At 32.7% G+C, this 15,534-nt stretch overlaps 3 protein-coding genes across 4 annotated transcripts; 2 read left to right on the top strand and 1 right to left on the bottom strand.

The window, feature by feature from the left end:
• Positions 1-386: 386 nt before the first annotated feature.
• Positions 387-2,866, bottom strand: LOC132733178 (potassium voltage-gated channel protein Shaw-like). Its single transcript, XM_060719775.1, has 2 exons — positions 1,770-2,866; positions 387-1,566 (listed from the first exon to the last, which is right to left on the bottom strand). The coding sequence occupies exons 1-2, from the start codon at positions 2,238-2,240 to the stop codon at positions 748-750; spliced, it is 1,290 nt and encodes a 429-aa protein (XP_060575758.1). The 5' UTR covers positions 2,241-2,866; the 3' UTR covers positions 387-747.
• Positions 2,867-8,198: 5,332 nt separating this feature from the next.
• Positions 8,199-11,105, top strand: LOC132733176 (potassium voltage-gated channel protein Shaw-like). The gene is made up of 2 exons (XM_060719773.1): positions 8,199-8,901; positions 9,656-11,105. Exons 1-2 carry the CDS (start codon positions 8,431-8,433, stop codon positions 10,553-10,555), a joined length of 1,371 nt encoding a protein of 456 aa, XP_060575756.1. The 5' UTR covers positions 8,199-8,430; the 3' UTR covers positions 10,556-11,105.
• A 952-nt stretch (positions 11,106-12,057) lies between these two features.
• On the top strand, positions 12,058-15,534 carry LOC132733174 (potassium voltage-gated channel protein Shaw-like). 2 transcript variants are annotated; one of them, XM_060719772.1, is made up of 3 exons: positions 12,058-12,951; positions 13,124-13,619; positions 14,294-15,534. In XM_060719772.1, exons 2-3 carry the CDS (start codon positions 13,143-13,145, stop codon positions 15,125-15,127), a joined length of 1,311 nt encoding a protein of 436 aa, XP_060575755.1. In that variant the 5' UTR covers positions 12,058-12,951; positions 13,124-13,142; the 3' UTR covers positions 15,128-15,534. The 2 variants fall into 2 exon arrangements, with proteins under 2 accessions (XP_060575755.1, XP_060575754.1); XM_060719771.1 differs by lacking the exon at positions 12,058-12,951 and having other exon boundaries at positions 12,963-13,619.

The following is a 15,534-nucleotide window of genomic DNA, read 5'->3' as shown; positions in this document are numbered from 1 at the left end:
TAATGATTTAGCAACAAATAAATGAAAGGAAGAATAAATTTATTATTACCTGGGAATAACTTTTATCTTTGTCCTGAAAGTCATGCAATGACCATTTATAACACAGAGAAGTCAACACACACTTTAGTTGAACATCTAAGATAAAGAAATAATCACAAAAGAACAATATGTTTTATATCAACACTTTTTTTTATTTCTATTACAAATATACATTAATACATCAACACAATGTCTATATAATAATAGAATTAAAAGAACTGAGTTAAAAGTTATAGTGTTATTTTTAAGGAACTTTCATCATTATAAAAATCATCCAACAAAAGTTTAATCGTTCATACTGATCAGAACAAACTCTACTCCGCTTGCATCTACGTATTTGCTTCTATATAAAGTATATAGGACTGTCGCTCTTATCAAATATATCATAGGAAACTTATCAAATAATCATAAGAAATTTTGTTGATATTTTTTTAACATTACGATGTTTTTGATATCATAATATTGTAAAGAAAAAATGATTGAAAACGTTTACTACGTGTAGTAGATAACGCTTATTCTATTGGATGATGACACTCAAATATACTCGTACACTTAAACTTAAAACCAATTATGAACACTTATACAAAAATATACACTTTGATGAAGTAAATGAGAGCTTTTAGCTCTATGTCTTTAAGGGAGATTTAGTTTTAATAATTCTATAATATACGTAAAAAATTTTAATAACTGTGAAATAAACTTGGCTTTTCAATTATGACGAACTTTAATGTGGTCGTAGTGTTTCGTGCCATATTTGTTGCAATTATAAAACGTATAGAAAGACGAAGCAATTACTCCAATAGGCAAAGCAAGAATCAATACGCCACATGATGCGCATGCTCCGGCAATCACGTGACCTGCGACTGATTGAGGAGTGTAATCACCATATCCAACTGTGGTAACAGTGATCAAAGCCCAGTACATACCAATGAATACGTTTGATATTTTTGAATTTGGATATTCTGCATAATAGATCAAGGTCCCAAAAACACATATTAAAATAGCAAGTATGGCCATAAGGATTTTCAGTTCTGTCTTTGAGGAGGACATTGTCAACCTTATGACATAAAATGCTGGAATATGCTTTGCTAGATAAAACAAACGCGCCAACTTAAGAACTGTCAAATAAGCAAACACTGTTATCATTTTTATAGCTATGTCTGATTTCAAACTTATTTCTTCAAGCTGAAGTATTAATTTCAACCAAAATGAAAAATATCCAATTATTAAACATATGCGTGAGAAATCAAACACATAAGTCATTTTATTGTGACACACAACAAGGGTTATAATGAATTCCAGAGTTATAATGCTATGACAAACAATATCTGCTAGTTTCAGATATGGTTGTGGTTTCATAGTCATCATTTTTTCATACGAAGATTCATCCCAGTTCAAGAATTCACTTGCCTTTTTAATAATTTTCTGTTCAGACTCGGTATAATTTACATGGAATATTGGCACTGACGTCATCGCTTCTGTTAATGTTGACACAACAATCAACACAGACACAAACGCAGCCCATGCCTGAAATAAAATGTTTTGAAATTAAATATCTTTGTTACCTCCTTACAGGGAAATAAATAATTAAAATATTTAATCTAAAAAAAAAATCTATGTTAAGAAATACAAAATAATTAAAAGCTGATAGCAACTGCATTGATATGCTTTAGAAAAGTGTATGACTTATGATGTTTTTCAACAGAATATTCTTATGTCGCAATATTTACCATAGCATATTTCGAGGATCTCGGCTCATCAAGAAACAACCATAATCTGTTTCTTATGCTTTGATCTTTTTGCTGCATCATTAGGAAGCTGGAGTTTTTCTCACAATCATTGATGAGTTTCTGCATGGTCAAAATATCCTCGTCACTTTTGTATAACGCTTCCCAACAACACGGAGCTACGTGTTCTTTTGACACTTCCCAGTATTCCATCTCCGCTTTAAAAGTAGTTCCACAGACATCTTTTGGCAGATGTATTGAACCTTTTCTAAAACCATCGAGAATGTACGCAAATATATGTGGATTTCTGTCAAAAAAGTATTCATCATTTTTATAGTTTGGCTCCTGTTTTTCAAGATTTGCAAGAAACGATTCGGGAAACGATTTAAAAATATGTGAATGACAAACGAAAATAGTTCCACCTACATTGATTCGCAGGTTATTTGTTCTGTCCATATTGCACAACTTTTCCATAATTATACTCAAAAAGGAGTTCTTTCAACTGAAATGTTAGAATACACGAATGATGTATATTTTTAGTTCACGTATCCTTTTCAAAATTTGTCCATCCTACTCTAAGTTTGTGCTTTTATGTACACATATTGAATAACAATCTGTTATCACTTCACTTATAGAAATATCGAATGAAATCAAAAAATCAATTACTCACATTAATTCTGATTCAAAAAGTATATTAAGTTTAAATGCAAAAAAATTTAAGTACATTTAGTGTCACAGCTTTTCATATTAGGCATTTTCTTATTTTTGACTGAAAAGTATATTTGAAGAGTGATACTACGTTACTTTGTGATAATATTTCTATCTCTCCTAAATATTCAATATTTCAATTACGTAAAATTGATTCAAGTATGATTCAAGCATGTATAAACTCATCTTGAAATATTTTAACATGTCATATAATATAAAACTATAAATGTTAAAACACAAATGTGTTGGATATTGTATTACTCAATTTGTCGTCGGTTTTTCACAAAGGTTAGGAAAAATGAATTAATATTCCGAATATAATTCTAACCACTCCATTGAAAGCAAGCATTAAATGTCATATAGTTATATTTGTGTGTTACATGTTCAATTATTCAACAAACAATGTCATGTAGTTATATCCATGTGTTATAAGTGTTATTACCACAAAAAAGCGATAATTGTCAGTCGCAAAAACAAAGTCCGTGATCGAAGCAATCCTTTTAACGATATTTTTTCATCAAAGTCAACTATTTTACTGTCATTGCAAAACGAATTGTCATATAGAAATACCCCAGATGATTACAATACCATTGAACAACATTTCATCTATAGTTTCATATCACCCTATTCTAACCATACAGAGGAAGCTCCTGCTAAAACGATTTTTTTGTTTCTTCTGTAAACTATCATAAAATAGATTGATATATTCATTTTTAACATTTGAAAATAACTATTTGTATGATAACTAGTTCCGTGACTACAAAATCTCAGAATAAACCTTAAACCAATTCCTGTTTAATTTTTGTCACGAAATGAAACTTTATGATATGTTTTCTAAAACCCTTTCATTATCAATCAAGGCTTAATTACCATTACAAACGCTGAGTGACTATAACAATACAGCAATATCAATATACTTCAACATGACTGAACTGTTATAATAACTCTCCCGAGACTTTGTTGTATCGATAAAAACTCACATCTAACCTTGTAAAATGGCTTGGAAATTATATTTCCTTTAAGCCATTAGTTAAACAAGAGCTATGCTTGGATAATGCCTCGAAGCGGAGTCGAAAGTGATTAATATAAGTTCTTGATTCGCATTTGAGCTTAAATACATATGTTTAAGCCAATGCATTTGCAAAATATATCGCATTAGAGCTGTGTTGCTAAATAATATTGCATGATAATGAAAAGCAATTTTACTATAACACAGTTAAAATGACAAAATGCGTAAACATTATCTAAGTCAGTTCACTGCACAAAGACACTTATCTATAGCTACAAGAACGGTCTGTATCGTATAAAAAACCCTCACAATTATTGTACTACTGTTTTCTTTACATTTTTTGAAATCCCCCTATATTTATCATAAAACAAATAATCGTCTCGGCTTAAACGGACTAGCATCCTCACTTAAAATAATTCAAAGTTCCTCACAGGAGTCGAGGACAAGTTGTTTAAGGTCAATGAACTGAACCACTTGGCCACAGACACCTAATCCCGCCCCTGCCACCTCTTTAAAACTTTAAGTACACGATTATATTAGTACACGCAAATATTCGTTATGCAAAGAAAATAAAACACTGCAAATAGTGTTTTGATTTTGAAGTACAAAGCTACAAGACAGGTCCTATTACAGGCGCTAGTCACAAAATCACATATTTTACATAATCAGCCTATAGTTGTATTTTAAGATATAAAGGTATGGACGTCGAGAATGACATGAATTGAAAATAATGTTTTTTGTGAATTTTTTCCTCTTTGTTTTGCTATTTGAGGGATTTTCATGAAATAAAAAGCGGTAACACTTGGAAAGATGCTTTCAAATGGCGACCACAAACAGGTAACCATGATCTGGTCGATTCTTTCAGCAGTGTTCTTGTTTGTTCCGCATGGTGTTTTTGTTCCTTTGGAGACCATACATCTTATTATAGTATATAGCCAATATAGAACATAAAAAGTATGTTTCAAGCACCTGTGGGTCCTATTTATTCACCTAATATTTAATCATAATAAAACACGTTAGCAGAATTCTATAAAGCCCTGTTTTTGGTACGAGAGTAACATAAGTCTAAGCTTAATTGGCAGACTTGAGGAAACAGAGCTATGACAGAGATAATATAATAAAGGTTGCATAATAATGCTACAAAGAGTGTTTGTATCATAGTTTGGGGACCTTTCTGTTGAAAATGTGTCAGGGTTAAATCGTATACATATACATGCACAGTGCGTTAACTGGAGTGCGGGTATTAGTTACCCGCACTCCAGAGCATGCCCATTGATTGGTTCATTTTTGCTGGGGTTTACATATTGTGACGGCAGAGAAAGGGAAATCGACAGAAATATCATATTCAGATGTTCGATCATTGGTTCATTTTTGCCGGGGTTTCATATTGTGACAACAGGGAACGTGCTTTTATGTTTGAATATGATACAAAAGAGAAAGAACACCGAAACACTCGGCAATCTGATTAACAGCCTCGTGTTTCGGTGCTCTTTCTATTACTTAATTATACTAAAGCAAATATCGATGGGGGAGGAAGTGTTACACGAGGAGGAGTTCTTATGATACCTGGTCAAGGAGTTCTTGTGATAACTGTCATGGAGTTCGTCGGAAAACATTTGCATATAGGCAAGTTTAATCATTAAAGTTTAATTTAGCATATAAAACTCACTTTTAAAGATGAAATTATCATTTTTGACGAGTGTTGTTTTAGTATATACAAATATTTTCCGACGAACTTTGTGACAGTTAATCACAAGAACTTCTTGACAAGTTATCATAAGAACTCAATCCTTCGTGTAATAGTTCTTCCCCGTGAAATCCGCGTAATAAAAAAAGCATCAATACACGAGGCTATCTGATTTGTTCTGATTTTGATGTTCTTTCTCTTTTGTATCATAGGCCAAAATAATACACGTTCCCTGTTATTACAATATAAATCCCAGAAAAATGAAACCACTGAACTGGCATCTGAATATGATATTTCTATCAATATCCCTTTCTCTGCCGTCACAATAAATATAACCCAGAACACGGGGGAAGAACTGTTACATGAAGGATGGAGTTCTTATGATAACTTGTCAGGAGTTCTTGTGATAACTGTCACAAAGTTTGTCGGAAAACTTTTGTGATTTAGCGCAAGAAACACACTGGCAGTAACAAAAGTTATCATTTACCATAAGAACTTAAGGACGTCTTCAAAGTTATCACAAGAACTCCAGGATATTTGAAATATCGGGTATAAATTTGTTAACCGGGGCTTAATGCTGGCAATTTTGCATTATAATTAGGTAATTATATATGGCAAGGATGAAGACCAGAAATAAACAGGTCAATGCAAGCGAATTGGCAAATAATTTGGAAATTTTATTCAAAATTTTACTTTCCTAAGTCTTAATTCCTTTTCTTTTTTTGAGTTGTGTTTATGTAATTGCATAATTGCAGAAACAGTACAGACAAGAAATTGTACTTAAAAATGGGTTTCTTTTTGTATAAAGTGTCCCTTGTTTAAAACACATTGGACTAAAAGTTTGGATAGATGGTCGCATGAATATTATGTACATCAGTTTTAATTTGTCTGGTTCGAAGAAAAGTGGAGTTGATATGATCGCTGGGCGTCATTGTTGTTGTTGTCGTGTAAAATCTTAAATATCGCCAATCAGTCACTGGAATGCTTCCTTATAATGATAAGAGGCAGTTGTATGTCAAGTATGGAACATGGAACACTTGATGAATATGACAAGGAAAAGTTGATAAAGAAGGGTCATTATTTTGAAATCAATATATATTAGAGTTATGACCCATTTTAATCTAGAATTTTTGTCCAAATTACCTATCAAGTATAATGTTTTCGAAAGTATGAAACATGAATCTTTGAATTCTTGTTTGTCAAAGCAAGGCACAGTTGAAAGATAATGGGCATTATTCTGAAAGCTATAGTTTTGAAGATATGTCACTTTTTAACATAAAATTGCTTATTATTCGTAGGGTGATTTCTATATAACAAAGCTATAAACTTGTAACTTGATTGTGAGACAAAGCACAGTTGTAAGACAATGAACATTATTCTGAAACCTATACTTTCAAAAGTTATCCCCCTTTTAAAGTTATAATATTTTCAAAAAAATGCTTATAATTGATAGTATTGGCCCTTTACAGATGAGCCTTAACACCTCATGCGGTTGTCTTGTTTTTTTTTTCCTTCCCATGTTAAATATCTGGTTGCCATGACAACAATTAGACTTAAAATATTGCAATAGTAGCAATACATCTGTTAGACATTAATTAGGGAGATTACTGACATACTTCCTTGGGAGTTCTAATCGTTAGGGGACTTTTTTATTGCATGCAGTTCTTTGAAAATTGCTTGTTATAATCGTATGTTTGAAGTCACTTCCTACACATATTGACAAGTCCACTTTACTTGCATTTAAACATTATTGGTTCAATAAGCACATGATCAATAACAGTTTACTATTTTAATTGATTATTGTATAAGATGAAACAATTGAGTACGAAAACGTGAGTCCCCCTCATCGCCAAGAAAATTTTGAACTTGTAAGAAGCTAAAAATGACACCGGATCGATCATAAGGTAACGTGTAACCAACGCTGAAAAACATTTGACTCTATTCAAATCAAATGAGAAGTTGCAGCACTTTGAAATCAATTTTGATGGAAAAAAATCAAAGCAAAATAGTGATTTTTGGCAATTTTGAGATGTCCCCTCATTGCCATGGTAACAGGAAATTTAAGCCTGAGCATATTGTTGCAAAAGCAATGGTCCAGTCAACATTTGTGCCAAGTTTGATTAGTATTGAAGCATTTTTTATAGTTTTATAGCAATTTGATTTTGTAACGGGAGACTTTTTAGTGAAAACAGCCATTTTTCACAAAATGCTCATGAAGCAATGGGTTAAGAGACATACTTTTAAAATATCGTCATTACAAAAAAAATTAAGACTTTAGTTAAAAAAAGTTGGATGCACCTGTATTATCGTAAGTACTTACGAATGTGAAAATAAGAAACATAACGAGCATAAACATCATCATATAAATGTCAACTTCAATTGTTTCAGTCAAGCAGAGTTAACAGCTTTTACCGTCTAATGTGTGTTCTTACTGCCCTTAAGAATTCAGCCATTTAGGAGCCTTTCATTCAAACCAGGAAAGGTGATAGGTGGACCAAAGGCATGTGTTATTGTTTCAAGGTGGTTTTAATACAAGATATGTTTAAAGAATTAAAACAAAATATTAACCAACAATAAAAATAATAAAAAACGGCCATAAAAAAATTAAATGAATTAAAAGAATCATAAATTCACTGGATATAAAGTTAAAGGATAAAAATGTTTATAGTTAGCATATTTCTGACATGTATCATTTGAGCCGTGTCACGACAAAACCAGCATAATTGGTTTGCGACCAGCATGGATCCAGACTAGTCTGCGCATCCGCGCAGTCTGATCAGGATCCATGCTGTTCGCTTACAAACCCTATAACAAGTAGAGAAACTGATAGCGAACAGCATGGATCCTGATCAGACTGCGCGGATGCGCAGGCTGGTCTAGATCCATGCTGGTCGCAAACTCATTATGTTGTTTTTGTCGTGACGCGCTTCATTTTATGACAATATTTAAAAAAATACCAGACGGATATTGATTATCTGTCGAGGTGGCTGAAATTGTTTACAGTTATATAAATAATATATTTTACTTGGAATCACTTCTGTTGTATTTCCCAGCAGAAATAAATATTGAAATCGTTTGAATTATGTATGCTCTTATCATTCATGATGCATAAGAGCAACTGTCACAGAATATAGTCATAATAAAGCTATATTCTTTGGGGAATTAAGTGTGAACTATGAACATAATAAGACAAAACATTATATATTTGCCTGTTTCAGTTGCTAAACCATATATTGTAGAAGAACGGTATTTGGAACAAAATGGAACAATTTATAAATAATAAGAAAATCGTTCGATTTAATATTGGGGGTAATACATTTAAGTGCTATGAGAGAACGCTTTCAACATTTCCGGAATCAAAACTTGCAAATCTTGACAAAGAACAGGATTCATTTGATTCTGAAGAAAACGAATACTTTTTTGACAGAAATCCAATCTTATTCTCTTTCATTGTCGATTCATTCCGGAAAAAGGCTGTTCATTTGCCAAAGGATATTTGCGGAACTTCTTTCAAAGAAGAACTGGATTTTTGGGAAATTCCTCCGCACCATGTTGCTCCGTGTTGCTGGGAGGCGCTTTATGGAAGTGAAGATGTCATTGAAACAGTGGACTTACTAAATAAACGTTTTAAGCAATCACCAATCTCAACCTTGAGAGCTCAAGACAAAAGAGACTTCAGAACAAAAGTGTGGTTGTTTTTAGAAGAGCCGAAATCTTCTAGATCTGCTTTGGTAAGGAAATGCACGATCTGGTGTGAAAACATGCTTCAAATGTTACACTTTGTCAACCAAAATTATTGATTTATACTAACAGTTAATTCATCAAAATAAGTAACCTGCTTTTGGTTTTGTAAAGAATACCAGTATCACGATATTTAAATGTTTCAAAAGATTTCCATACATAAATAAGAATGAATTAATTGAAACGGGCTTCACCCTTGTGTCCGCTCCGGGTTTTTGTTTGGTGCCTTCTGCGTGCCATGCTTGGGTGTGTCGGGGGCCGCGTCCTGTGAACGTTGCCTTTGCTTTGTTGATTTTTATTCTTGTTTTTTTTGCTAGTCAGCATCCAAAATAAACAATTTTATCACATAAACCGCGGCGCAGGAGTGTAATAAAGCCATTTAATAAAAACGATATTACACTAGTGTAATAACACTTTGGCGTGACGTCATTTGCGCTATATAGAAACATAGCATGTTAGCGTTACACTACTGTATAAGCGCGTCATTGAAAAATTACTCATTTTAACATTTTATTGTCCTTATCTAATATATGTGATAAGTAGAATATTATATTCGTGTAGATTCAATACTAAATTTATTGAACTCGTTGAATACAACAATATTATGCTCGCCAGAGGCTCGCATAATATAATTTTATTCAACTCGTTCAATAAATTTAGTATTAAACTACACTCATTCAATATCCTCTATATACATAACGTTTTTATTGACGTTTGTTCTACAGTAAACATCAATTATTTCAGGTTTGGAGTATATTCATATCTGTTATCATACTGGCAGCCTTGTTTGCAGATTGCCTGTCAACAGTGAAAATGTTTCAAGAAAATTTCTCGGAGAAACAGATGAAACTTCTGACAAAGTTTGCAGACGCATTGAACTTCAAAAACTCAACAATAGAGAAACTAGCATCTATTAAACCACTTACATTTCTTTTATACACAAATGCAATATTCCATACTATCTTGACAGTCGAACTTGTGCTGAGCTTTGTCGTCTGCCGAAACAAAAGGGCATTTGTTTGCTTTATGCGACTTGTGAGCTGCTTTGGATATATGTCTTATTGGATTTCTTTTACAATTTATTTTAATGTAAAATATATTGGATCTGTCAATGTGTTAATGATACAGCTGATGTTTGGCTACCTATCCATTTTCAAAATTGCTCGACTATTCTATCTCACAAAAAGAGTACCTGCTTTCCGACTAATATGTTTAACATTTGCTTCGTCTAAACAAGAGCTGACAATTTTAGTTTTCCTCCTTGGAATTCTCGTTTGCGTGTTTGGCTATACTCTATTTGCCGCTGAACTGTTGCATGATTCTAATATAGACAACATATTTACTGCCATCTACTGGGCGTTGATTACATTGACGACGGTTGGCTATGGTAATTATGTTCCAAGTACAGTTGTTGGTCATGTGGTTGCTGGAGCATGCGCAGTGTGTGGAGTGCTTGTTATCGCCTTGCCTGTTGGAATAATCGTATCGAAATTTTACAAGTACTATAACTTTTATAAGTACATAAAGATGCATTCACGATATAAAGAACTATTGCCTGCACAATTAAAGGAATTCAAAACTGTTCCATCGGAATCCAACAGTCTGCTTGAAGAAGTAGGTTTGAAACCAATGAAAACTATTTAACAAGAGGGCACCTATGTCGTATTTTTGAATTTTAGACTAACAGAAAAAGCTTATAAATACAATATTTTACCTTTACGTGTCTTGCAAATACATTACATGTTGCGTTGTTGTTAATTGTATAGTAACAAACAATTGTTTTATTGTAAATCATTACAATTAGAAATAATTATAAAAAAAAGTATTTTTGGATTAAGCATGTGTTTAAATAAAGGGGAAACATGCCTGTTCATGTGCATGCCTGTAAAGACTATGTTAAAAGCTAAAATATTTCATTGTAACTTAAATGAAATTGAAGATGTACAAATCTGAACCGAATAGACTTCACAGGGGCAACATATTATATCGCAGTGGACATCCGTTTCAAATAACTTGCACTTGAGGGGAGTTCATACAAATTACATTGTGGGTGGTCTACGTACGTGGCAGAGTTGATTAAGTTGCCGGCTTCAAACCACTTGCTCCTCATAATTATTAGAGGGAATCTTGGCTATAGTAACTAAGTCGGTGTAGTTATTGTAACGCTGATTTCGTATTTACAATATATTCTTAAATCTACTGTGTTTTTCTTTCTCACACACGGTTTACAAGTCACTAAATATTTCCATTACTATGTGCCGAAAGTTAAAACCTGAATCCCCCTTAAAATATTTTGCACCAGTATTTATAGCAAATGCCTTATGTCTACATTTGGATGTTACTGTAGTGGTACTAAATGGTAGCCTCCCATATTTATGACAAGTGTTGACTGAGTTACCATACCAGAATCAAACACACTGATTCCTCAATATTTATTATGGAAATCGTTAATTGAATTACCTTGAATTACATCAACACAACAATTGCAGTCCTTCCCTACAAGAGGAGCGGTGGCCTAGTGGTTAAGGTGTCTGCCTCGCAACCCAGAGATCATATGTTCGAGCCCTACTCGGGTCACGACCATGTTTCTTCATATGACACCAGTACTGGCAGGAAGCGGACTCAAACGTGATTAATATAAGTTGCAAGAACTTGTTTCGCAATCGAGCTTAAATAAATACATGTATGTTTAAATCAATTGCATTCCTTCTGTACAGAATTTAGGAGGGTAACCGTTGACTAGTTAACTGTACTAAAATTCACACAAACTCTTACACAATGAAGTCCCAAAAGATTAATATCAATGAATAAATACAACAAATGCAGTCTGAATTTTCCAATAAAACAAAGCTTAACGAGGTGTATTTCTAAAGCTTCAAAACTTGTATCGCTTAATATTTGATATGTATATATTAAGAATGATCTGTTTCTTTTAACTACTTTGTCAGATAACTACAATAAAGTAGATCTGAGCCAAACGCATCTTTGAGTCATGAGTCACCTTAAATTCTCTAGGTAATTGTGGAATTTCGAAACTAATTATCTGAAGTAGATTATATTACATGAACCTAAAAATCGATTTACTAATTCTTATCTGTAAAATATTAACATTACTTTAGACCACCATGAACATTCATTAAACAAAGTGGACATTTTTTGGTACGCACAAGGCAACGAATGGTCTTTTATAAAAGGCAATTATTTTATTTCAAATATGCTTTGATATAATATAAATTTCCTGCGAGACTGGTAAAACTAACTGAATTAATTGATATAATCAAGAGAGAACATGAATATTACGTTGAACTGAGAGTGCAAGTTAAACAGAAGCGTTAATCTTATTTATTTGAATTAACTTAGTTACCAATAATGTCATACGTTTGAAAATAGTTATTGGTTTTTCATCCTTAACATTTTTTACACAAGGAAACGTAACATAGAACAAATAAGTGCTTCAATCTAATAAAAGCTGTTGTGTTTTTCGTTATAGTACTGTAAGATCACATTTGACGAGGAATAGAAAGTAAGTGTCTATTTTTTATAATTATCATTTTGCGGCGTAAATGATATGCTCGTTTAGGATGTCTGTGGTATAAACATATATACTGAAGTTACATGTTTTATTTCCATTTTAGAAAACAAATCAACAACAACATAAAAAAACAAAAAACCACACAAGATTAATCACGCAAACGCACGCGCGCACTGACTGTAAAGAATGATTTCGTTCAAAGTACAAAACTTGGATACAATGATACGTTTTAGCACGTTTGTATTGAATCATCCTCCGGATATTTCTGTGATATCACTTCAGGTTTGATTGATAAGCGTTGAATATTTAATTTATTTTATCAGGCAAAATTCATTTCACACTCATATATATTTATATTATTCAAGTGACAGAAGGAAAGAAAACCAACACTCAAATGCAATGAATGTGTCTCAATGCCCTCGGGATTTACAATCTGATACATATAGAAATGCAATATGTAATGACATTTAAAATAATTTCACGTGATTGTTTCACATCACAAGTCTAGGTAACATTTCTTCTTTTCAGTTTCAGAACATACAATTCATTACGTATTGTTAGAAAGTATAAATTTAACAAGATTTGTTGCTATCATTGTGAAGTTTTCATTAAAAAAATTAATTCGGTGGAATACTAATAGCTATATAAATACGTAACTTATTTTCATGCAATTTGCACAGGTTGACACAACACGGTAACATGGAGCAGGCTGTCAGTTTTAATTCTAAAGGAATAATCAAATTGAATGTAGGAGGGACTATTTTCCAATGTTATGCTGGAACACTTAAAACATTTCCAGATTCTGTTCTTGCACATCTTGACGAAAATGCCGACCATTATGTGGCAGACACAAATGAGTATTTCTTCGACAGAGACCCATTAACGTTTTACCATATTCTTAACGCATCAAGAAAAGGGTCGATACATTTACCTAAAGATATGTGTGGAACAACATTCAGAGAAGAGCTTGAATTTTGGAAGATTTCTCCGCGTTTTGTTGCTCCGTGTTGTTGGGAAGCCTTACATAAATCAGAGGAAGACGTATCAACAATGCAGAAGTTGATTCAAAATATCAAACAAAACACGAATACATGCCTTCTACTTAAACCGGACGTGGACTTAAAGCAGAGGATATGGCTTTTTCTTGACGAACCAGATTCATCCAAATATGCTTATGTAAGTTACTACTATTTGACTTATAATGTATAGTCAAACCTGTGAACAAAGGAGTGACTAAACATGTCCCTTATAGATAAGTGGTCATTATTTGGAGGTAACAATGTTTTGTTTGATCGATTAAGGGTAGTTGTAGAGTTGCATTTATTTACAATGTGATCTTTATTCGGAAGTCATCTTCAACTGTATTTTTATTCTACAAGAATGGAAAATGTTTACATTCAAATCATTAAACCTTTCGTGTACATTTTAGTAAACGCCTTTTTTTATTCTAGGACGGACGAGAGGACCTAAATCTAGGTTTAACATATTTTTTGAATTTTATACATGACAAAAGCTTGCTTACACCGAGATAATTTACACATAATAATCTTAATGTACACTATATAAAAGCAGAAATCAGAAAATATTTTAGGTGGAAAATACATGCTATTCTATTAGAAGTTTATTTTTTTTACATGATCCATATTAATGACATGTCTGTACATTTTACCATTTTCTTCAAGCAAAGACACTACCTTGCAAAGATTTTATGTATCACTTACATATAAAGCGCTCACTTAAAAAAGGCTTGGTTAATTTAGAAATAATAAGTCGTGAATTTCTGAAATAATAAACTTTTGAAATCACTTGTCTGTACACATACTTTATGCTTTTTTTTTTAATTTTTGCAGGTATGGGGAGTATTTGTTTCACTTCTAATAGTGTTATCAACTATATCCATGGCAATGTCTACTTTGAAACAATTTTGTGCTGAATTTACGGAATCAGAAATGGAGGTAATCAAGAGCATGTCTAGTGTCTTCAAATTGAGCAACGCAACTTTCGACAAGATTGCAAAACGAAGTCCAATTTTTGTTTACACAGATTTTATAATTCACTTCATACTCACTTTCGAGTTATTGGTAACTTTTGTCGTCTGCCCGGAAAAAAAGTCATTCAGCAAGTGTTTCACGCGCCTTTCTGTCGCAATTGGCTATATGGCATTTTGGATTTCCTTTATAATGGAATTGAATCTATCCAAACTAGATACTGTTGTAAAAATGATATCGTATATTGTGATCAAACACTTGGTTATATTGATGTTAGCACGTCTGTTTTACTTGTCAAAGTGTGTCCCAGCTTTCAATATCATGGGCTTGACATTCCGATCTTCAATTCCCGAATTCAAAGTTCTACTCTTTATGCTATGTTTGTTAGTTTGTATTTTCGGCACTGTAATGTACGTTGTCGAATTTACTCAAAATTCTCAATTCAATAATATGTTCACCGCAATGTACTGGGCATTGATTACGTTGACCACTGTCGGGTATGGCCATTATATCCCAAACTCTGATTTTGGTCATGTGATCGCAGCAACATGTGCTGTTTGTGGAGTTGTTTCTCTTGCTCTACCAATAGGTATAATTGCGTCGTCGTTTCACACATTTTATCACTATCAAAAGTACGCCCGGAAACATGTTAATCTTTTCGGCAAGGTTACTATTTGTCCACATGGTAAATCATAGATTATTGATAATATATGATTTGTATAAAATCATAACTCTTAAATAACAGTGAGACACGTTCTACCTGAATAATGTATAACACAGCTAAATTTTTTGTTTGATTGAACCTGTAATAACATGTATAATTGTGCAAGTCAAAAATAAAGTACCTGTTCTGTTCTATTCTGATAACAACATTCAACCAGAGGCATTCGGTTGCAGTGATTTAAACACATTTAGAATTTAGAATAATTGACAATTTTGATACAACCACGGATATGATCAGTTGATCACATGACAATATAAGTATGTTTGTCATTTTGGTATTCAAAATAACGTGCCCGATTAACTGGGTCTTACTGAAGAAGAGCAAACATGTGCTAGTTGTATATAGCGCTGAATAATAAACATTTGGTTTTACAAATATT

The sequence above is a fragment of the Ruditapes philippinarum genome, unplaced genomic scaffold, assembly GCF_026571515.1.
Source record: "Ruditapes philippinarum isolate M1 unplaced genomic scaffold, ASM2657151v2 ctg5908_1_1_1_1, whole genome shotgun sequence".
NCBI lineage: Eukaryota > Metazoa > Mollusca > Bivalvia > Venerida > Veneridae > Ruditapes > Ruditapes philippinarum.
The sequence above is the reverse complement of the archived record's forward strand: the minus strand, read 5'-3'. Positions and strand labels throughout refer to the sequence as shown.